At 35.1% G+C, this 25,288-nt stretch overlaps 1 protein-coding gene across 8 annotated transcripts in view; it reads right to left on the reverse strand.

Annotated features, from left to right (window-relative positions):
* The window catches only part of Ankrd12 (ankyrin repeat domain 12), a 138,793-nt gene that overhangs the window by 46,503 nt on the left and 67,002 nt on the right, over positions 1-25,288 (reverse strand). For all 8 annotated transcript variants that reach the window (XR_011373525.1, XM_070029653.1, XM_070029654.1 and 5 more), the window contains one exon: positions 19,791-19,938. Coding sequence is in view for 7 of the 8 variants with exons in the window: in XM_070029653.1 (XP_069885754.1) it covers positions 19,791-19,938 (148 nt within the window). In the remaining variant the exon portion in view is untranslated. The remainder of the gene's footprint in view (positions 1-19,790; positions 19,939-25,288) is intronic.

Consider the following 25,288-nt stretch of genomic DNA (forward strand, 5'->3'; position numbering starts at 1 on the left):
AACCCCTGTCATCTGGAGGGGTTTAAAATTTTTTTTAAAAAATCAGTTTTCTGACAAGAGCCTCATATACTTCAGAGCTCAAAAAATTCAACCACTCAAAAATAAATTCTCAAAGAAAGAACAACCCAATTAATAAATGGGCTTAAAGAGAATTCTCAGAAGAATGGCCAATACATATATGAAGAAATGTTCAGTATCCATAACTATAAAGGAAATGCAGCTGGGCACTACTGGTGGCTCACACTGGTGATCCTAGTTACTCAGGAGGCTGAGATCTGAGGATCACAGTTCAAAGCCAGCTGGGCCAGTAAAGTCCATGAAACTCATCTCCAATAAACCACCAGAAAACCAGAAGTGGTGCTATGGCTCAAGTGGTAGAGCGCTTGCCTTGAGCTGAAGAGCACATGGAAAGCACTCAAGCCCAAAGTTCCAGCCCCATGACCGACAAAAAAAAAAAAAAAAAAAAAAAGAAAAAAAGAAATGCAAATCAAAACACTAAGATTCCACCTCACCTGTTATAAGGGCCATTATCAGGAAAACTAATAACAAATGCTGGTGTAAGTATGTCCAAAAGGGAACTCTATTACATTGTTGGTAAGAATGCAAGTTCGTTCAAACACTCTGGAAAGCAGTATAGAAGTTCCTCAAGGGCTGGGAAGGTGGCTCAGTGGTAGAGCGCTTGCCTTGCATGCATGAGGCCCTGAGTTTGATTCCTCAGCACCACATAAGCAAAAAGAAAAAAGCCGGAAGTGGCACTGTGGCTCAAGTGGTAGAGCGGTAGCCTTGAGTTGAAGAGCTGAGGGACAGCGCCCAGGCCCAGAGTTCAGGCCCCACGACCAGACCCTCCCCCCCTCATAAAAAAAGAGAAGTTCCTCAAAAGACTATATAGAGCTTCCCTATGACCCAGCAAATCCACTCCTGGCATTTATCCAAGGGAACACAAACAAGGACACACTAAAGCTAGTAGTAAAATCATTCACTGCAGCATTGTTTACCATAGTCAAGATATGGAATCAACCCAGATACTACTCAATGGATGACTTGATCAAGATAATGTGGTATATATACGCAATGGAATTCTACTTTTCCATTAGAAAGAATGATAATGTATGTACAATTTGTAAGGAAATGGAAAGACTTGGGAAAAAAATTAGCAATACTGATGCTCAAACTCAAGAGCCTTGCAGTCTTAACTTGCTGCAGAACTGGTGCTGTAACACCATATATATATATATCACATGGTAGTTTGTGGACTTTTTGTCCAATCTAGCTTAGGACTTCAATCTTCCAAGACTCAGCTTCCTGAGTAGCTACAATTATTAGGCATGAGTTGCTGTCATTTGGTTTTTCCTTAGCCTCTAAGGGGTTGATTTTGCAAAGAAGTACTGTTGATTTTGTATTGAACAAGAGATTCTGCTGGTTATTGCTCTTTAATTTATATTAGTGATAAAATATTTTTAAGGGATACTTGTTTCCTGTATAATTCCTTAGTATTATACTTTTCATCATTCTTAGTAATGTTGGGATGATAAAAGAAATCTCCAGGACTGTGAGTATGGTTCAAGTGGTAGAATGCCTATCTAGCAAATATAAGGCTCTCAGTTCAAAGTTCAATACTGTCATAAAATTAAAAAGAAAAAATCCTGAATATCATTTCATGGTTATTTACATTTCTACTTGATATGTGTGAAATAAACATGGTACTGTATACAAGGGCGCTTGTGAGAGTAAGGAAGGAGAACAGAGAGGACAAAGTGGTGAATACGGTAAAAAAAAAAAAAAAAGTGAGAAAATAGAATAAGTTTGTTGATACTGGTTGGCAAGGGGGAATGGGCAAGGCAAGAAGAGGGATAAAGGGACTGAATTTGAACAAGGTATAATTCTATATGTATGGACGTGTGAAAATGGAAACTAACTTGGAGCAACTATTTGATGTTAACAAAAAATAAAAATTAAGGGGCTGGGAAGGTGGCTCAGTGGTAGAGCGCTTGCCTTGCATGCATGAAGCCCTGGGTTCAATTCCTCAGCACCACATAAGCAAAAAGCAAAAAGCCGGAAATGGCGCTGTGGCTGAAGTGGTAGAGTGCTAGCCTTGAGCTGAAGAGCTAAGGGACAGCGCCCAGGCCCAGAATCAGGCCCCACGACTGGACCCCCCCCCAAAAAAAAAAATTAAAATTAAAATTCCACTTCAAAAAAGAAAAAACGTCACACCTGTAATCCTAGCTATTCAGGAGGCTGAGATGTGGGGATCATGGTTCAAAACCAGCCTGTGCAGGAAAGTCTGTGAGACTCCAATAAACCATCACAAAGTCAGAAGTGGAGGGGCTGGGAAGGTGGCTCAGTGGTAGAGCGCTTGCCTTGCATGCATGAGGCCCTGGGTTCGATTCCTCAGCACCACATAAGCAAAGAGAAAAAAAGCTGGAAGTGGCACTGTGGCTCAAGTGGTAGAGTGCTAGCCTTGAGCTGAAGAGCTGAAGGACAGTGCCAGGCCAGAGTTCAGGCCCCATGACCGGACCCCCCCCCCAAAAAAAAACAAAACAAAACCAGAAGTGGTGCTGTGGCTCAAGTCGTAGAGTCCTCACCTTGAGTTGTAGAGCTGAGGGACAGCACCCAAGCCCAGAGTTCAAGCGCCACAACACACACACACACACACACACACACACACACACACACACACACACACACACACACACACACACACACACACACACACACACACACACACACACACACACACACACACACACACACACACACACACACACACAAAAGAAAAAGAAAAAAAAAGAAAAATGCAAACTTAGGTTTGAAAATTATGGGAAAATTATTGCATGAAAATAGTTTTTAACAATACATAGTGTTTCTGTGAATAGTAAGAGCTAGACATTTGTTAAAAAAAGGTACAATATTCACCTCAGTCTTAAGAAAAATTGATTAGCCATTATAATCATTTGTTCTATTAGCTTCCATTGGAAAATACTTGTACTTTTTTTCCCCTAATGCTGAAAGCATTAGGTACAATGTGAAAGTTTGAAATTAAGACACTTGAAAATTTGTTTGTCTTAAATAACATCATGAATATATGAAAAACAAGTGAGATTTAGACTGAAAAATTTCTAAGGAAAATGACAGGCTGTTTTAACAAAAAATATGCAAAACCCACAAGAAAGACACTCATATATACCAAAACAAATACAGACTTTATTTGAATTCTGAGTTCAAACTCCAGTATAGAAATAAAATGACAGCACTTTTTACAACTGGGTAAAGGTATATAGTATATGTATGTTCATAAAGCAATTTTTTCTTTTGTAAAAATTAAGGAAATTTTTTAAAGACAAGGTCTCACTATGTAACTCAAGTTGGTCTTGAACTTTGAATCCTCCTGGCTGTATTAAGTACTGAGACTGCAGGCATGTAATACTCATGCTTGGCTCAATATTTAAAGAAAGTAAAACATTTGCTTATGATTAAATTTTAATGTGGTTTAAAAATGAATTATGCAATGTACAGACCAGATTAAAAAAGTATTAGATTAATATCAAAGTTGTTATAATTGAATAAAAAATTAGGTAGCGGCCGGGGGAGGCTGGGAAGGGATGGGAAGGGGAAACAGGAGGAGGCTACAATGCCTGATAAGAAATGTACTCATTATCTTGCCCATGTAATTGTAACCCCTCTGTACTTTGTTTTCACAATAAAAAATAAAAAAATTAAAAAAAAAGAAAGTGAAAAAAAATCTGGTAGCATATAAGCATATATTCAGGAATTCATTGTGTATGAGAATGTATTTTTTTAACTAAGGCACCCAAATTAGTTAATAGCAGGTTATACAGAGAAAAAGCAAACCAAAAAACACTACCAATTATATATCATTTTCAACACCATTTTGGTCAACTGTGCATTACAATTGAATAACTGACCTGCACATTTCATACTAGGTTATTAAATCAAGTAAGGATTTATTAAATTCACATTCCAGTTATATATTGATTTCAGAAGCATCTGGTTCTGAACTTCTCAAAGTAATGATCAGTCTTAAGATAGAGGAAAAGCACATCAGTGCCAGACACAGGGAGCTCATGTGTGTAATTCTAGCTGGTAGGATGCTGACATCTGGAGGATTATGGTTCAAAGCCAGCCCAAGCAGTAAAATTCACAAAGAAAAGAGCTGGAGGAATGACTCAAATGGTAGAGCAGCAGACTAGTCATAGTCAGCACAGGTCCTAAGTTCAAACCCTATTATTAAAAAAGAAAAAAGTATATATACTGATTCTGTCTGGCATTAGGTCTATGTGTAAGTCTTTGCCTTGCTACTTAAAGGTCAGTAATCTACTACTCAAGATTAATAATCACAGCGCTACTATCAAAACAAATTAAGATAATTTATGTAAAGTGCCTAGCATAAATATGGCAATTATGCATGTGCTAGACATCAACTTGCTGCCTGGAAAAAAGCATTGACTCTATTGGAAAATTTAAAAAATCACTTAAACATTAATTTAAAAGGACCAAATCTAATCCTATAACTTTCTTCATTTGTTTAACTCTGTATGGTAAGACTGAAGAAAAAAAATTAAGTTGCATCCAGGCACTTATATAACATATTACAGACATAAGAGGACAAAAGAAATAATCAGTCATAATGAATTATGAGGATATAGACTTGGTATATGCAAATTAAATGGGAGTTAGTGAGGGTAGAGAACAGAACCAAAAAACTATTTTCTGATGTCTAATATCCCATGTATTGGTGTTTAGAGGAATTTTTTTTTAATGGGAATTGAATCCAGGGCCTAATGCAATCTAGGCAAGAGTCATACTACTAAGCATCCCTAGCTTAAATCTATGTCTGTCTGCAACTTGTCTCTTCCTTTCCCTTTTCTTTCCCCTGCCCCAGTTCTCTCTTTATATGCTCCTTTTTTGAGACAATGTCTCACTAATTAGCCATTGAACTTGTAATCCTTGTTTTAACCTCCAGAGAACCCAGATTTCAGGTGTATGTTACAACTTATACATACAAGTATTTTAAAAATATAATTATTAGTTCATAATTGACAATCACTGATGAATTCTAAAACCATGTTTTACACAAAAGAGGGAGAAAGGTTAAGCATGATGGTTTATGCCTGTACTTCTTGTTATGCAGGAGGCAGACTGGAAGGATAGCAGTTTGAGGCAAGCCTGACTAAAAAGTTCAAAAGATGCCATCTCAAACTATAAAAACTGAGTGTGGTGATACATCATACCTGTCACCTGTCATCCCAGCTATGTGCAAAGCTTAAGTAGGACCGTCATATCTAGGTTTATTTTTACTTGGTCATTGAGACCTCATTTGTTAGATAAAGCAAAACGTGTTAAGAGCATGGCTCAAGTGGTAGTATGCCTGCCTGGTGAGTTTGAAGGCTGATTTCAAATCCCAGTAGAATAGGCCAAAAAACAAACAAAAATAAAAACAACTAGGGTTTAAGAAGAGTTTCTAGAACAAAGTAAAAAACAAAACAAAACAAAAACAACAAAAAAAACCCACCATTTCTCTTAAAATTAAGCTTTGTTAAATGAACACTGTATTTACACAGTTACATAAATTGTCTTCTTTACCTTTCATTTTACATGGATAGGATACCATCAGTATAATAATACTAATAAATTTGTGTAAGGCCAAAAAGTGACACAGTGGGTCTCCAAACCCAAGTTTCCCTGACTTTAAAACTGGTACTCATACCTATCATGTTTTGATATGTAGGCACTGAGTGCATGCAAGATGCCTAAGCATTCAGTAAGTGATGCAAACTTCGTGATCTTTCCAGAAGGATTTGAATTCTACTCAATTCTTTCTTTTTCTACCATATGATCGAGTATATAGAGAAACCTCTGCCACAAAAACTAAGAATGAGATAGAATGATATATGAGACTTATGGTTATTGGTTTAATCTGTTACTATTTTTGAGTAATAATGATTTAAAAAAAAACAATATAGTCTGGTGTGGCTGTGTCTACCTATAATCATAGCACTTGGGAAGCAGTAGCAGAATACTCAAGGCAGTAGATGCACAAGTTGAAGGCAAGCCTAGGAGGTCCTATATCAAAAACAAAACAGCAACAGAAGCAATCAAAAGAATTAAAGGTCCAGTCCAGCCTTGATTAAATAAAAAAAGTTTTGAGATCTGCTCCCAGCTCAACAAACAAGATTGGCATGGTGTGGTATGTTATCTATAATTCATGCTACATAGGAGGCACAGGAGATCACAGTCTGAAGCCAAATAATCTAAAGACTCTAGTTAAAAAATTACAGCAAAGGGCTGGGAAGGTGGCTCAGTGGTAGAGTGCTTGCCTTGCACACATGAGGCCCTGGGTTCGATTCCTCAGCACCACATAAGTGGCACTGTGGCTCAAGTGGTAGAGCACTAGCCTTGAGCTGAAGAGATGAGGGACAGCACCCAGGCCCAGAGTTCAGGCCCTACAACTGGACCCCCCCCAAAAAAAAAATTACAGCAAAAAACAGTGGGGAGTGTGACTCAAGTGGCAGACTTCTTGTCTATGAGCCCCTTGAGTTCAGATCTCTAGTACCTACCTATACCTATCCTTCCAATTGAACATATGCATCTAAGACTGAAGTTGAATTTCAAATATGAATTCTGTATTTGCCTATACTTTACTAGGCTTTGACAGATTCAATTTTATATTCTATTAAAATTGGATTAAAGGTATCTCATTAATGACTACTAATAGCATATAATGAAGTTGTAAGACTAGTGTCTACCCAGGTTCCAGAGGCTCAGGCCTGAAATTCTATTCAGGAGGCTGAGACCCAGGCAGAAAAATCTTTGATATTCATGTCCAAAAATAATGAGCAAAAAAGCAAGGCCGGAAGTGTGTTCATGTGGCTGAGAGATAGCTGTGTATCAGTCTGAGTTCAAACCTCAGTATCACACACACATGTGGTATGCACACACAAAAACGAAAAACATAGGGTCTGATGACTAGATTTTGTTGACTAGTAAAGTGGCCTAAATTAGTCAATTTGGCTTAGATTTTCAATGTCTATATTAGAAAATACAAATAATAATTTAAAATGATTATAAAAATATGATAGCCTACACCACGTTTAGTGTTAAATAGTTCATTTATAATAAATGAAAAATTGTGAACACATTCATTCATGCATGCATCCACTTACTTTATTTATAGATGAGATTTTGCTATGTTGCCAAGGCTGGTTTCAAACTCAGGATCTTTATTCTTTGGCCTCTCTAGTGCTGGAATTAGTTGTCCACCAATAGGTCCAACTAGACTCTCACTTTACACACACACACACACACACACACACGCACACGCACACGCACACACGTAATGAGGCTTGAATTCAGGACCTGAGCTCTTTTGCTCTAGTGCTCTAACACTTTGACCTACAACTCTAGTTGTAGTTCTAGTTTTGGAGAGGTTAATTTGAAAGAAAGTCTCACAAGGACTTTTCTGCCCAGGCTGGCTTTGAACTGCAATTCTTAGATCTCAGCCTCCTGAGTAGCTAGGATCAAGGGCATGAGCCATCTGCACCAGTGTTTCTCACTATTTTTAGGGATAGTATTTATCAAATGTTAATTCTGTAATTTGCTTTTTAAAACATCCTCAAGTATTAACTAATTTAACTTGTACCACATCTCTATGATGTATGTACTGTGACCCTTAATTCATAGGTGTGAAGGAAGTTAACAATAATTTGCCTAAGATTAGATAGAATAGATAACATCTAGAATCTGTCAAGGAGTACTAAAACCTTAACACAGTCATTTTTAAAAGCAATGGGGAAAGAGGTTATTATTTAAGTTAATTTCTATTGTCAAAGTCACCACATCATGTTGTCTTTTTTTAAATTCTTTTTTGTATAAGGCATTCAACTAGAATTAAATATATTAACAGCAGGAATAGTACTAAAAATTACCTTTATATTTGAAATGGTGTTTGGTTATATGCCATCTATTTTATTGTGTAACAAAGTGTTAAACAGCATTTTAGTTCTCTGTTTTATTTATTTTAAAACAATATTCACTGTCCTTTTGCAAAGAAAGTAATACAGTTCATGTTAGAAAACCAGAAAAGATAAAGATGGATAAAGAGAATAAAAAGCCACTCTAAAATAATTTTACCACTTCAGAGAATAATTTGTATAGCTTGTTTAAAAGTACTACATTTGATTTCATTTTGATTAATCTAGAAAAACTGCAAGTCTGTCTTCCTGGCCCTTCTAAATTGCCAGGCCTACTATTTAGAAAGCATGTCCATTAAACTTCATTAAACAGCCTAAAAATAATATTGAGGCATGATAATGAGTCCAAGGGTAGCATATGCTACATAGAGAAGGAAACCCTTCTCAAAAATTAAGGACTGGGCCTGGTGCAGGTGGCTCATGCCTGTAATCCTAGCTACTAAGGAGGCTGAGATCTGAGGATCGCTGTTCAAAAAGCCAGCCCAGGCAGGAAATTCCATGAGACTCTTATCTCCAATAAACCACTAGAAAACCAGAAGTGGAGCTGTGGCTCAAGTGGTACAGCACTCGCCTTGAGCTGAAGAGCGCAGGGACAGCGCCCAAGTCCAGAGTTCAAGCCTCACGACCGACCAAAAAAAAAAAAAAAAAATAAGGACTGAAGGTACGGCTAGCTGGCCTACCAATTCCAAGGTCACGAATGCAAGTACCTATTCCCTCCACCCTAAAAACCCAAAACAAAACAAAACAAAACACAACAACAACAAAAAAGGAGATATATATAGTCACGAATTTAGGGGTGAGGTAAAGAGGGAAAACAACATAATTAATAGCTGAAATACTAAAACAAAAGGTAAAATCTAAATAACAAACAAAATTAAGTACTGTAGCACTCTATATATGTCTCTCAATTAGTCATCACACAATGCCTTTCTACTAAATTGTCAGTAACACAGAAAATGGTCCAATAAATAATAATAAACATTTTCTTCCTCAAAAAAAAAGTATCACTACAAAAATTTTGATGTTACTAAAGGAGACCGACAAAAATCACCCAGTGTCAGAAACTCTATAATAAATATATACATTACATGGAGGTCCTTTTAACCATGACTCCAAATGTTTTTCTGCAGACAGAATGACAGGAAGCTGAACTCATTTAAATATATGCATATATTAATATTTAAAACAAAGTTCTTTTTTTAAGGATTCTGCCCAAATGTAGCCTTTGTAAAATTTTAATCTTAACTGTTCAGCAATATCTCACTACTATAATTATGTGACAGACTCACTTTAAGTTGCTACTCACTGGTAGAAATTGATTTAAAGAAAAACCATCAAGCTAGGATTCTTAACCTACAACCCATTAATTTTCTGGGAAAATGCCTTTGAAATTTCTTGACTACTGTATATATGGACTTCAAAGAGAAGCATTTAGTAGCCTATTGCTCTACATAGCAAAATATAAAGACTTACGTTAATTTGTAGCCATGAAAAACACACTGAAGCTGCAACCACCATTTGCCACACTTGTGTGTTAGTATAAACAAGTTAATGGTAAGAATGTATTTTTGTAGACTCTAATTTTAAAGAATTAGCTTTTGCAATATATAGTCACTTAGGTATTTGTAATTCCTTTCCTAACACGATACCATTTAAATCGGAAACGTTTTTCCCTAAAAAGCAATCCAGTTAGAATTACAAATTCTTAGGTTATGGGCCTTAGGATAACTAATCCACATAAGACATATTAAAAATCTGTACTAATTTTTTTGTATGTACGCCATTGTTAGGACTTGAACTCAGGGAATGGACACATTGTCCCTTATGGTTTTTTGCAAAATGCTGGTTCTCTACCATTTGAAGCACATCTCCACTTCTGGCTTTTTGGTGGTTAATTGGAGTTGATTTATCCTCAGATCTGAGCCTCCTGAGTAGCTAGGATTACAGGCATGAATCAACAGTGTCCATCATCAAGATTTAAAGTACTTTTTTAAAGTTCTTTTTAAAAAGAACAAAATGTGTTTGTTTCTTGATAGAAATAAGTTGACAGTATATGAAGAAGTTTAAAAATTCAACATTTAAAACTGTATAAAGTGCACCATGTCTATGATAATACAGAGAAGAAAAAGTAGAACATGCAAAACACTGCCACCGAATTTCTTTTACTTCATTAGTAAGGAGTTATTAAATTAAAAATACCTCACTGATTATCACAGTATATACTTAACCTTCTTCAAGTAGGTAAGTATTTCATTTCTCTCAGCACTGACAACATAGGGATATGTAAAATATACATACCAAACATGGTGTTTGATATGATTCAACAACTTCTAAAATCCAGTTTTAGGTATACCAATATGCAAATACCTTTACTCTATATAATGTTCTATATTTAAATACTATATTATCAAGTCTAAATCCTAACCAGCAAATATGTTTAGAATTGGATGCTGTACTAAAACTCCCTTGTAATCTTTTCCTGTTGTTTTACACCTCTAAGGTTAAAATGTTTGCTTTAAAATATCCTAAGGTGATGCTTCGTCCTGCTCATAGGTAAACTGTTACCATCACATAACCCATTTGACAAAATAAATAAATAAATAAAAATCTGGTATACAGTGTTTTAACTATTTGTTTCTCTGGATTTCCTGGTTTATTAAGTTGCTTTATTAGTTTATTTTTTATTATGTAACTTCATATAGCATGAAGTTTGTATTTTCATAGTTCCTAAAACATAAAACTTAGGAAATAAGTTTAACAAATTAAGACACTGTCATTATAATGTGATAGTACAATTTACTTACTATTAAATATTGAAAAAACAAGGATTGAAAATGCTGGTCATTTTGTGTTACTTTATGACAAGAAAAATATACTTAGCAAATACCAGTGAGTCATTTTTTTTTGTCCAAGACCAGGACTCAAATTTTGTATCTGATGCTTTCGTTCATTGGCTGGCACTGAAACACCCAAGTCATGCCTCCAATTCCCACTGAGTCAACTTAATAATTGTCTTTTTAAAACTCTTGTCTTACAGTAAACTAAAATAATTTATTTATTATAATGGAGCATTTCTTTAATAAATTTGAAGTATGCATGTGAGGAAAGTTTACAGTAACCTCTTAAAACCTAAAACCAGAATGATTATTTCTGGCCAAAAAAAGGCAGAAAAACAGGTGAATAGCTCTCATGCAATGATATTTTTAAACTTTGTCCAGTGGATGGTCTTTTTTTGTCTTTGTAGTTGGTTGTGGGGCTTGAAATCATGGCCTGGGTACTGTCCCTGAGCCACTTTGTGCTCTGCCTGGGCTGCTTTGAACCATAATCCTCAGATCTCAGGATCCTGAGTAGCAAGGATTACAGGCATGAACCACTGATGCCTGGCTTGGTTACTCTTTTTAAAACCAGTGCCTGGCAAAGTTATTAACAAAATCTCTAATTGGGGCTGGGAAGGTGGCTTAGTGGTAGCCTTGCATGCAGGAGGCCCTGAGTTCAATTCCTCAGCACCACATAAGCAGAAAAAGCCGGAAGTGGTGCTGTGGCTCAAGTGGTAGAGTGCTAACCTTGAGCTGAATTGCTGAGGGACAGCACCCAGGCCCAGAGTTTAGGACCCACAACCGACCAAAAAGAAAAAAAAATCTCTACTTTGGTAATCCATGTCAGAAGGTACAGGTGGCACTAATGCAACTCATTAAATCTCACTCTTGAATGGGTGAATTCTTGGCATGATAACAAGAAATAAGTATTTGTAGCGAATACAGGATAGATTTTGTAAAAGAAAACAATGTGGGTAGAATAAGAATGAGATGGCTGGGAAGGTGGCTCAGTGGTAGAGCACTTGCCTTGCATGTCTGAGGCCCTGGGTTCGATTCCTCAGCACCACATAAGCAAAAAGAAAAAAGCCGGAAGTGGCGCTGTGGCTCAAGTGGTAGAGTGCTAGCCTTGAGCTGAAGAACTGAGGGACAGAGCCCAGACCCAGAGTTCAGGCCCCACGACCAGACCCCCCCCCCCCAAAAAAAAAAAAAAAGAATGTGAGAAATGGTCAGAAACTGGAGCAGGGGGAAGGACTAAAGAATTATGCAAATTTAAGAGTATCATGTATTTCTAAACAAATAAACTGTATTAACCAGGACATGTATTCGTGCAATATTTATTATGTCAGGACATATAACATGAGAATGTATGAACTATGTCTATGAAGTGAGGCCAGTCTGTAAATATTTAACCACTGACCATTATTTTTTTTTTAAAAAAAAGGTTGCAACTGAAAGTAGAAGGCAATTATTATGAATACTGAATATATTAGATAACATTTTTTCCTAGCATTTACTTTTTGACAAAAGTAGTAGTACATTGACACAAACTCTTTGTCTTGAAGACTGGACAGCTAACTGCAATTGGCATTAACATATGTCACAATGTCTAATGGAATGAACTATATTTGGAATGATTAAATATTATGACACCCTTTTACTTATTCCAAATTTATTAAGTTGTAATACTCAGTGTCTGGGTTATTCTCTAACTTAACAATACTTAAAGTGCATCTGTCACATGGGATGACATATCAGATGGATAAGAAAGCTTTGGGTATTGAACTTACAAACATTTATGGGCAGTTAAATTAATTCTTCATTAATTATTAATGTGGTCTGAATTTGGATTGACTAAAATTTGAGTTAAGTTTAACAAGGACCTCATGTAAATTAAGGAATAAATTTTGGGTATTTTCATCAGTTTTCTTCAGCAATTCCAAAATCTTTGTTTGATACTTACTGATAAATTTTTGCACCATTCCTTGAGGCACTCTGATCAAGCAATTATTCAGGCACATTCACCATGTGGAAAATAAATACTCTGAAAAATCAATACATAGCTGATGAACACAGGTTAAATAATTAAAATAAAAATGAAAATAAAAAAGAGGTTCTAGAAGATGTGTTCTACTCTAAACATTTAAGTTCAAGTAACTTTGTTTTGTTGGGGAAAATCTGTTACAGTTCTTCTAGTTTATTAATGCTTTACATAGCTAGTTTCCAGAAGGGACCAAAATTAACGAGTTTACAGCCTAATAAATAGAATTAACATACCACACATACTATACTACTTTTTAATCTTATTTTCCTATTTTTTTATAAAGTCAATGTACCTTTGGTTAGACAATCCTGATTTCACACAGAACAGAGATAGATCAAAAGGGTTGTATCTAACAGATACATTAACAAATGTGTTGGAAGAAGAAATTGACAGAAGTAAAAAAAAAAAAAGAAATTGACAGAAGTTAATGGCTGGTATTAATATCTGTTTTTTTTTTAATTACTTGTACTTAATACCTAACACAGAGGGTACTTAAAAATAGCTGTTGAAAAAAAATAAGGAAAAGGAGCAAATGAAGTTATGTGATGCTCAAGTACACAACTTTTATATATATATATATATATGTACATATATATATACACATATACATACATATATACATATACACCGATGAATGATGTTACCATTAAGCTAGGGAAAAAAGTACAAATGATGAAAAGTTTAATTTCTGTATACTAATTTTTGAAGTATCATTGAAGAAACCTTTATTTCTGTATGCTAACTTTTGAGGTATCATTGAAGAAACCTAAGTGGCAATATCCACAGGGTAGATAAATTAAGTTTGAAGTTTCAGAGAAATATATTTGAAATCCCTAATCATATAAATGCTTGATAAAACACTGAGTATGGGTAAACCTTATTTGGGAGATTGTATACAGCTGAGAGTATAGAAAGTAAAATCTTTGGGAAAACCAACACAGGGTGTACAGAAACAAAATATAGACAATATTCTACAAGAAACAAAGAAGAAACAATTTGGGAAGAAAATAAAAAGTCAGAGAATTATGTGTAAGAAACCAAGGGAAGAGAATTTTAGAAAGAACATAGTCAAAAGAACAAATTCCAGGGAATTTGAAAGAACCAGTATTTAAAATGCCACTAAGGGAGCTAGCACTGAGAATATCCTGTGTAACTTTAGTTACAATAGATTCTAGGGAGTTGAGTTGGTCTATATCATATTTGATGTTAGTTTAGTTATGATGGTATTTAGGTAATTAAGTAAAAAGGGGTGCAAGTCAAGGGATTTTGTTGACAAAGTGTTATATATACTTAGATGTAAAAAACAAAAAAACAAAAAAACCCCAAAAACCCAAACCATCATATGATCGTGTTCAGGTAAACTTCTACCATCTTTCCCCTCCACAGAAACCCATCACTTTGCGGGGCGCCAGTGTCTCAAACCTGTAATCCCAGCTACTCAGGAGGCTGAGATCTGAGGATCACAGACATGTTAAATGTACATGTATCATAGATACAGCCTTTTTATTTTGCTCAAGACTATAATACTTTACCACTTGAGCCACAGCATTACTTCCTGCTTTTTTGTACTTTCTTAAAGATAAGCACCAAAAACTTACCTGCCAAGGATGGCTTTTATCCTTGATTTTCAGATCTCAGCCCCCTGAATAGCTAGGATTACAAGAGTAAACCAGCCTTCCATATCCATTTTTTAATACTTTTCCCACACTCATCATTATAAATACCATTTCAGTGTGTTTGCTAGACCAAGACGACTGAATAAATAAATATATATATATATAAACACACATATATATATGTATGCTATATATACAGACACAGACGGGACAGACACAGACACAGACACACACACAGACACACACACACATTTTGCAGGTTTCTAGCCAGGTTTTTAGTTAGTTATTTTGGAGATGGAGTCTCAAGAACTTTCCTGCCCAGGTTGGCCTTAAACCTTGATACAAAGATCTTAGCCTTCTGAGTAGTTAGTCACTGTGCTTTGCTTCAATAAGCTTTTTAATACTTGCACTTCTCTTTTTTTAGCCTGACATAAATCATATCTTAGGTAGTTAGTTATAAGATTCTTATGTTATACTTCTAATCTCTCACTAGTGTGTCTTCCATTGTTGGAAACTAGAAATGCAAAGCCAATATGATGCTATTTCTTTTTTGGCAAGCTTAGAGGTAAGGAATTTGGCCAATGTTTTTTTATGCTTTTATCAATTTTTCTGGAGCTTTTTCTCACTTATTTTAGCTGAATTTTAAAAAGGTACTTCTTACATGAGGTTGCTCAGTGAAATAGGACAGGCAATTTTTTTAATTTTTAAGATAAATCCTCTGATGATGACAAATTATACACTTATTATATTACATTATCCCATCTTTGGCCAAGTGAGAAACTGCTTCAAGTTTTTTCCGAAGGCTTTTGAACAAGACCTTATATTAGTTTTTGATAACTTCCTCAAGCTCTGAGATGAAAAGATGTTCCTGGTTCATCTATGCATTTCTTGCTGCTGAAAAATAATCAACTTTTTCTAAGATAGATGCTTTTCTTTCAGTAGAACACATACAGGAATGATACTTGATCACTGCTTTTGTAGGTCTTTTTAAATACACAGAGCAAAGAAATTTTATGTATTTGCATAATTTTAATTTTTATTTGGAAATAATTAGAAACAAAAAAGTCAGGAATACAAAATATACTCAGCATATATAACCTTTATTCAAATTTTCCTATTGTTAGTGTTTTACCCTTACTTTTAAATTTCCTTCCTCTCATTATCTATATGTACAGATAAGGACATGAAATATATTGGGATAATTGCACACATCATTGCCTAGACATATATACTTTAGTGATTATTTCCTAAGTAATAGTGTTTCATAGCATATAAACCTACATTGCCATAGTATAGGGGCCAACCTCATAAATTTATGTTGATGTAATATTATCTACTGTCCAAATTTCTGGTTCACTGACCTAATGTTATTTACTACTGTTTTCTCTCTCCAGTACAAGATACTGAGAGCAGGTATTACTTTATTATTATCTCTTTCAATACTCTGAAACCTGTTGTTTGAGAAGCAGATATAAAAGGATTAAGTCCAAAGATAATCCAGGTACTTATAAATGAACATGCCAACATACCAATATAGTCTGAAACATTTCTACTGTCTTTATTGGTCTCTATTTTTTGACATTTCATAAACTTTTATTTTAAAAATAAAATGTTCACCATGATACATACTCAGGGGGAACCTCAACAGTGATTTTATATTCCCTTGAGGGCATCAAATATGGAGGCAAAGGATGTGCATTACTTTCCTTTGATTGTATAATTTTGATCATACAGTCTAAAGTGCTACTGGATTTCTCTATGATATTATCACTGTTTTGTTATTTTTCCCTTTGTTTTGATGTGAAAAAGCCACATAAAGATCCTTCATGGCTATATGTGGTGACTCATGTCTGTGAGGTACTGACATCAGAAGTGCTGATGTTCAAGGCTACTATAGACATGGTTGAGCATGGTGACAAGCGTTTGTGATTCCCCTAGTTGGGAGGACACAAGTGTACATACTCCTGAGTAAAGACATAAGATACTACCTGAAAATTAACTAAAGCAGTCAGAACAGGTGGCTCACAACTATAATCTTAGCTCCTCAGGAAACTGAGATCAAGCAGATCAAGGTTTGAAGCAAGCAAGGGCAAAATAACCAGAAATAAACCTCTAAAATAACCAGCAAAATACTGGGCTGGCAGCTTGGCTTATGTGACAGAATACCAGCTTAACATGCAGGCCAAGAGAATATAACACCAAGTTTAAACCCCATATATCCTACCCTTAAAAACCTAGAGCAAAAAAGGGCTGTAAAATGGCTCAAGTGGTAAAATGGATACATAGCAAGCACAAGGCCCTGATTTTTAATTCTAGAACTGAAAAAAAAACTGAAGATCTTGCAGTTTCAACTAGATCCAAGGTTTATTAGCAATACTTCCTAAGTCATTTTTATCATGATGTGTATAAATTAATCAATGGTGAGAAATGACCAAGGAAGTGTATGTTCAGGAACAATGAAGCTGTTCTCTTCCTAGATGCAGTTAGATTATACAGGTCTAGGCATTTCTAAAATTGAAATAATAGATACGGTAGTATAATATACTTCATTATGTAATTATAAAAATCATAAATACAAACAAATGAAATGCATGCTGTAAGTCTGCAACTTATTATAAAATGTATCATAAAACAAGAAAGCTTGATGAATAGATATGTGATATGTGAAATAACAAAGCAAAAATTAATAATCCTAAAACGTAACTGGCTATTTACAAAATGTTAAAATTACTTTCAGAATATAGTATTGAGAATTGTACAGACAGTACTTCAAAGACAGCATTATAAAGAGCACCAATAGTACATGAGAAGTTATAACTTAAGCTAATTTTTGTCACACTACCATCATATATGGATTTTTAAAGTTTGCTATACATCTGATTTTTGACAGAAAACAGAAAATGTTAACTATCTAAAAGGTGATGATGAAAAAACATTGATGCTAAAATTATGTGAATGTTGGCTGGGGTATGATTCAGTAGTAGATACTTGCCTAGCATGCATGAGACCCTGAGTTCCATCCCCACCAACTCTCTCTCTCTATATATATAAGTTTGCAAAAAGCATCTCATTAAGATAGAAGTTACAAAAAAAATCCCAGGGCTGGGAAGGTGGCTCAGTGGTAGAGCGCTTGCCTTGCATGCATGAGGCCCTGGGTTCGATTCCTCAGCACCACATAAGCAGGGAAAAAAAGCCGGAGGTGGCGCTGTGGCTCAAGTGGTAGAGCGCTAGCCTTGAGCTGAAGAGCTGAGGGACAGCGCCCAGGCCCAGAGTTCAGGCCCACGACTGGACCCAAAAAAAAAAAAAAAAAATCCCAGAATTTCTAATGGAGTATATATGTGATTTTAATTGTATATATTTAAATTAATAACTGCTTTAGAAATCTATTTTATCCACAGTCTAAAGTAGTTTATCCATTCATACTATATTTTTATTATTAAATTCTTACTGGAGAAAATTTAGATGTAAAAAGTATTCTGCTCAAGTTTGAAATTTCCTAGTCTTTTCTGGCTCTATTCATTTTATTACTGGAAAATCACATGTATGAAATTTCTAATCTTTTAAAACCTTATTAGACTTGTCTATTTAGATGATCAATCAGACAACTTAGTTAGATTCTATTATTCTGTTTAAAAATAAAGAAAATATACTTTCTTTTGCAAGTATTAGAAAAGTTAACCAAGGGCTAGTGGTTCATACCTGTAATCCTATCTACTAAGGAGGCTAAACTGGAAGACTGAAGTTTGAAGTAAGCTGGGCAGAAAAGTTAATTAAACTCTATTTTTGAAATAAATAGCAAAAAGCAGGACTAGAGATATGGTTTAAGTAGCATATCAGTCTAGCAATCTCAAGCAAGTGTCAGAGTTTAAACTCCAGTAACACCAAAATAACAAAAGTTGTTTTCTAGCCATTACATTTTGCTTCATTCAGGTGAAACCTACCCTGTCAATATTTGCTCTCAGAATTGCTGCCTTTGGAACTATTCCTTTAGAGCAATATATTTCTGTTAAGCTGTCCTAGTTGTGGTACTTTTTAAACAGCCCTAGCAAATGACTTCACTCAGGAAAGGCTCTTTTGCTTTATTGGTATCTTTTTTGTTTATACTTGCATATTTCTAATGATCCTTGATTTCCTCATTCATCTCATTTACTTATTTTCTTACTTTCTTACATACTTTCACTGCAGTCAAGACAACTTTGGCTTCATTGTTCAAGTACTAATAGTTATGTATACCATGTCTGTAATTTTGAGACTTTCTTAAAGAATTATATATGTTGGAAAATTCAAAATTTCAAGTAGCAGGGTATATCTGTCAATTTCATCATAGTTTTAAAAACTTTAAAGGGTGTGGCTGAAGTAGCGGAATGCTTGCTTTGAGGAAAAAAGCTAAGGAAGAACTCAAGATATCAAGTTAAAGCACCAATATTGGCATATACACATACACACTCTCTCTCTTTATGTATATAATGTATTACTACCAGCTTATATGAATCTTTTAAAATTTGATCAGGATATGGACACTTATAAACCTGAACCATTATTTTTATTGATTTTTGCCCGAAATATTATGTGTCCCTTAAATTCTGTATGTGGATTTCTTTAACATAGGAAAGCTTTGTCAGTTATATTCTTACATTGTTTTTTTTTAACGCCAAGTATGCTAAACATTTTCTTCTTTTTTATTTATTTTATTTTCTTGTAAAAATGCTGTACAGAGAGGTTACATTTACATCAGTAAGGTAATGAGTACATTTGTTGTTGAGCATTGTTACTCCCTCCTTTTTCTCCTACTATCCTTTCCCTTCCCACCCCACCCACCAAAGTTGTAAAGTTCATTTCCAACATAGTGTCTTGTGAGTACCACTGCTGCAATGGGTCATCCTGTGCCTAAAATATTTTTTTGGATATTTGTAAAGAAGCTGACCCTATCCAGTAACATCATTCACCTAACACATGAGCAAAAATGCCGAGGTAACTTACTAAAGCCAGAAAAAGCTGTGATTTGGTTAGTATGTGTATAATATAATATAAAGAAGTAAGAGTTTTGTTGGTAATTATGTATGAGGAAAGGTTCTACAGTAAAGTTTAATGTAATAAAGGTATAGTTCTGCAATTTGTGATGAAAATAATATCAGAAATAAGGCAGACTCCATTTGGGTATGTACAGAAAATATCTAGGTAACTAGTATCACTATTTTCACATAGCTAGATAAGCATTATTATAATAATAGTTTTCATTATTCTAAAACACTCAAATACTTTATTATACTAATCCAGAATGTTCTATCAAATATCCTATCAATTGAATATAGGTTTTTCTGAAACAAACCTGTATAAATTTCATCATCACCAGACAAAGGCACCTCTCTTTTTAGCAGCAACTCCAACTCTTCTGTTTCTGCTACATCCACTGGACGCTCCCCATGCTTATTAGCTTGAAATGGATCTCCACCATGACGAAGTAACAGTTTCACAATCTGTAATATTTAAACATTATAGAATTGGTACCTTCATAAAGTTTCATTTTGATTATTCCCTTGATAAAATAAACAAAATTCTCCTAAATATTAATCTACTCTGTGTCAATTAATAATCTAAATTATTAATCATCTAAATCATTAATAATCTCATTTTCATTAAGTCCTCACCCTATTAGATGATTTGACATGCTGTAAGAAAATTTCCTCCTTAATATTTAATCTGAGGTATTTCACTCCTTAATATTCTTTGTTTTATCATAAAATAAAAAATATTAAGTATCTAATAAACATTGTCTAAATCCTGCTAGTCAATCAATAAACAAGAATAATAAGGTCCTTGTGCTAGATGAAACTCCAGAATTGGTGCCTCAGAATATTCGCTAAAAGTGGTAACGTAGCTTCTTTTATCATCTTATTTTAATGTTTTACTCAACATTTCGAATTACTTCTATATTACCAAGAACCTTGCTCATTCACTCACTCACTCATTCATTCAGATATTCTTAATATCAAGAACAGGGCCCTGAACACAGAGGTGCTCCATAAACATTTGAAAATATTTGTTACTCCTTTTTTTCTTTTGATTGTTCACATACTAAGAACCACAAAAAGACTCACACTAGTTAAAACAATTCTGAGCAAAAGAAACTGTCAGAGACATCACAATCCCAGATTTCAAACTTTACTTCAGAGCCACCATAGAAACAAAAACAGCTTGGTGCTGGCATAGAAAACAGACTCAAAGACCAATGGAATGGACTAGATGGTTCAGAAATGAACCTATACACCTATAGGCACCTAATATTTGACAAGGAATGAGCCAGTAGTACATGTTGATGGATTTTTTAAAAAGTCTCTTCAACAACAGTGTTGGAAAAACTGGACATCCATCTGCAGAAGACTGAAACTGGATCACTGTCCCTCATACTAACATCAATTCAAAGTGAATCAAAAGCTTCAATGTAACCTCTATAGCTTTGAAACTACTACAGGAAGAATAGGGAAACATTAGAACTGATTGGCATAGGTAGAAACTTCCTGATTAGAATTCTAGGGGCTCAGCAAATAGGAGAGAGAACTGACAAGTGGAATTTCATCAAACTAAATTTTAAAAGGGGAGAATATATAAAGTTTGGTCATGATCTGTTCTTCTGATCCTCTTTGTCAAATTACAAATGCATATTATTTCCAAAGATTTAACTGTCTTAGATATCTATTTCTATAGCCCAGGCATCTGCCTAATGGTTAAAGAAGTCATGTGGCTATGTAGGGTTGGGAAGGAGGTTGGGGGCAGAAGGAGGAAACAAATCCCAAACACCCAAAACTAAACAAACAAATAAACCAACAAAAAGAACCTAAAGCAAAAACAAGCCATGTTTTTGCCATACTCAAGGAAGTACTTTAGAGGTACTTCCAGAGATAACTGATATAAATACTTCCTAGTTCTCTGGGATTCTGTGCTTTGACAACTTTGGTTTCAATTTTCTTGTCTCTTCTAAATTAGAGGTGAGCAATTATGGCCAAACCTGCTATACCAACTAAAAATAGTTTAAAAACTTTAAGTTGTTAAATAAGAAAAAAAGAAAATGTTGCAGAATGAAAAAAGGGCGTGAGAAGGAAAAGTGGCAGAGGTGGCCTATGGCCTATAAATGTTCAAATGTTTGCTAGTTTGCCTTTAGGGAAGGCAGACAAAACCTGTCCCATGTCAGTAACTGTTCGTTTCTCTAATTGTAATATTAAAAAAATCTCTGGTCTGTTTTCTTTTCTCCTTGTTAATCTACTTTTAAAATGTTTCTTTTTGGAAGAGGCACTGTGGCTCAAGTGGTAGAGTACCCCCCTCTTAAGCAGGCCCAGAGTTCAAGCCCCACATCTGTCAAAAAAAACAAAACAAAAAAACAAACAGGTCTCTTTTTACTATCACCAGGAATTTGACTAGGTAAAAACTCCTTTTTGTCATAATAAATAATATTATAGCGCTTTATACCCACACATAAATTAGAAATTTTCTATGTTTAGAGCGTATTCCCCTAGACTGTAGTTCTTAAAACTAGAAAACAGAATAAAGAATGTTAATATTGTAAAAAGGCCTTTATAAAAAAAAAAATCAGTAAGTCAAAGTGCTGGTGGTTCATGCCTGTAATTTTAGCTACTTAAGAGGACAAGATTTGAGGATCACAGTTCAAAGTCAGCCCAGGCAAGAAAGTCTATGAGACTCTTAATTTCAATTAACCACCCTAAAGTCAGAAGGGGAGCTGTAGCTTGAAGTGGTAGAGCATTAGCCCTGAGCGAAAAATCTCAGGGCCAGTGCTCAAGCCCTGAGTTTAAAACCTATGACTGTCTCCTTGACTAATAATAAAAAGTAATGTGTAAATATAATGTATTTTATGCATATATATATATATATATATATATATAAGACCTATGACTGACAAAAAGAGAGAGAGAGAGAGAAAGAAAAAAAAAAGAAATCCACAAATATCTATAACTTGCCTATTATGATGATTGTTACAGATGGCTCCTTCAAACATGCTGCCAAAACTCTAACATTAAGCATACACATTTTACAGATCACTTTCATATGGACATATATTCTAAAAGGGATTTAAGGCAATTAAATGTTGCTTAAAATGTAACAAGCAACAAATTAGGAGGCAAAAATGATGACACAAAAAATTACTGATAGATATCTAAAACAGATCTAAGAATAAAGCAGTAAAAAACATTGTATCTGGTATAGCTCAAGCCTATAATCCTAGTTTGGAGGTAGGGATCAAGGAATGAAGTTTAAGATCACCTTGGGAATAAAAGTTCTGAAGATTCTATCTAAATCAATGGTTGGGAGTGATGGGCCCAAGAGGAGAAAGACTGAAGTCCCGGCTAGTTCCAGCACAAATTTGAAAATAACAAATGGAAAAAGGAGTTAAGAGGCATGGCTCAAGTAAGAATGCCTGTCTAGCAAACTCAAGGCTCTGAGTTTAAGTGCCAATTCTACCAAATAAAATAAATCCCAAGCAATAAAAAGGTGGGCAAGGTGACACACCTGTCATTTTAACTACATAGGCAGAATAAATACAAGGATCTCAGTCCAGGCTGAATTGAGCATACATGCAAGACTCTATTCTAAAACTAACAAAAGCAAAACAGGCTCTCAAAGTGGTGTAAGGCCCTGAGTTCAAACCCAATACCATCAAAACAATACAACTGTTTACTGTGAGGTATACAATGATCTTTCACCTATGGTGACAGTTATGTTCCAGAGACTCCCTCAATAGGTGAAAATCCACAAAGTAGCAGATATATAAACGCCTCCCACTCTGCTATAAACCTTTCCCACACTCTTATTATAAACACTTTATATACCCTTAAACATTTTCTACACTTAAACTGACATAATGTTAACAACATATAAAATTCTATATGGGTACTCACCAGTGAAGTATACTACAACTTGAATGATGAAGATCACAAATTATGTAGCTGTGCAGTACTGATGGTGATGAAGGTGATGCTAATGAGATGAATGTACTGCACAGCTAAGAAGAGTATTACAACTTTTCTGAAGGCACCACTTATCAGGCACTTCATCAGGTAGTACAGAATCTTCACCCTGGGCTGTAATTTCTATTTCCAGTAATAGTGTAGGCATAACTGATCTCTTTGTCCAAGTGATAAACATAGTTATAGGGAGTTGCTGGCACTGCTTTTTATTCTTAGTGGGAAGGTTTTTATAAACTGACATGCCTCTCTTGATTGTATTTATGAAATGCAATGAATAAAGCATCTGAGGTCCCATTCTTCAGCTACTCACTAAAGTTCTTTGGACACTCTATGGTTGCAAGACACTCGAGTCAACCTCCTTCTCTTCCCCAACCCGTAGTTCATCTTGTTCCTCATCCTCTTTTTCACTTGCTAACTTCATCTCATCCATCTTAAAAATGTGTTCAAGCTTATAGCCCCCTTCCTTGATGATGGATTGAAACATGTCGTTCATGTACTCCTCAGTTCCAGCTTTATCTGCAGATGCAGCTTCTCCATGCTTAGAAACGCTCGGAGTCCAATATATCTTTGAAATTTGGCAAACCAGCCATTGCTGGTACTGAATGTGGTTGGTCTGGTGGGAGAAGCACTCAACAGTCTTGTTTCTGCATTGTCTTCCTCATCTTCATCCTGTCACTGTCATGAATATTTGTGCTTTCTGCAAAACTATCAAAAAGTTTCTTGGCCTTTGTCTGGAGGGTGTTGGTATCCAATGAGATATTCTTCTTCCTGCAGTCATTTGTCCACAGAGCCAATGCAGACTCCATCCTTACAATGCATTTATTGTGGGAAGTGACCACCCTCTTTACAGTCTTGTTAAAAGTCATCTTTGCCATAGATCTGATATTCTTCTCATCTTTATGTAGTGAACAATAGTTTTGTTGATCCTGTAATAGTAGCCTACAACTGCATAGCTTTTGTCTTCCTTTAAACATATCAAGAAGTTCCACTTTTTTTCTGATGGTAAGCCTCTTCCTCTGGTGCTTGGGTTCACTGCCAGAAGCCTTAGAAGGTGCAGAACATTTGGGTGGCATTGTAGGGCTTGAAGTAAATTCAAACTTTTACAAAAATTTCACAAAATACAATACTGTAGAGAAACACTACCTGCAGGGATCAGATATTGAAGTGGACAAGAAGAAATGCTGAACATATGGGCAGAGTGCGGGAGAGCAAACAGATGAATGCTATGGTCACTAAGCCAATCAATGCCATAATACAGAACACAGTGCTGTGGTTGGTCGCCTTCCATTCCATCAGTCAATAGTGTGCTGTGTACAATCTCACGTTGGCAAACTTGTGCAAGTGGTAGTAGCATAATGCATTTCCATTGTGTACAGTATGGTATTCATCCTCTGATAAAATACATACTGTATTTTATTTTAATATTCTTTTAATATGTTTGGATTGACATTTTAGTAATTTTGTAGTTTAAAATTTTTCAGGCGAAAATAATTAAAATCACATATATTATATAAATACCTATGTACCACAAAATCCCACAATATAGTACAAACTCCATGATACAAAATTGGAAATTCTTTTTAAACCTGTGATACAGTGAAACTGAAATAAGTGAACCATGATTTGGTAAGGAACAACTTCTATAATATACTTGTTAATAGCAAGCTCAGAAATTAACCCACAGACCTATGTCCACCTGATCTTTGATAAGGGAGCAAAAAAAAAATAGGGTGGAAGAAAGATAGCCTCTTCAGTAAATGGTTCTGGCAAAATTGGTTAAACCTGTAGAAAACTAAGGTTATATCCTTATATATCAACCTGCACCAAAATCAACTCCAATTGGACCAAA

The sequence above is a fragment of the Dipodomys merriami genome, unplaced genomic scaffold (assembly GCF_024711535.1).
Source record: "Dipodomys merriami isolate MVZ:Mamm:240054 unplaced genomic scaffold, mDipMer1.0.p SCAF_2, whole genome shotgun sequence".
In the NCBI taxonomy this organism is placed as follows: domain Eukaryota; kingdom Metazoa; phylum Chordata; class Mammalia; order Rodentia; family Heteromyidae; genus Dipodomys; species Dipodomys merriami.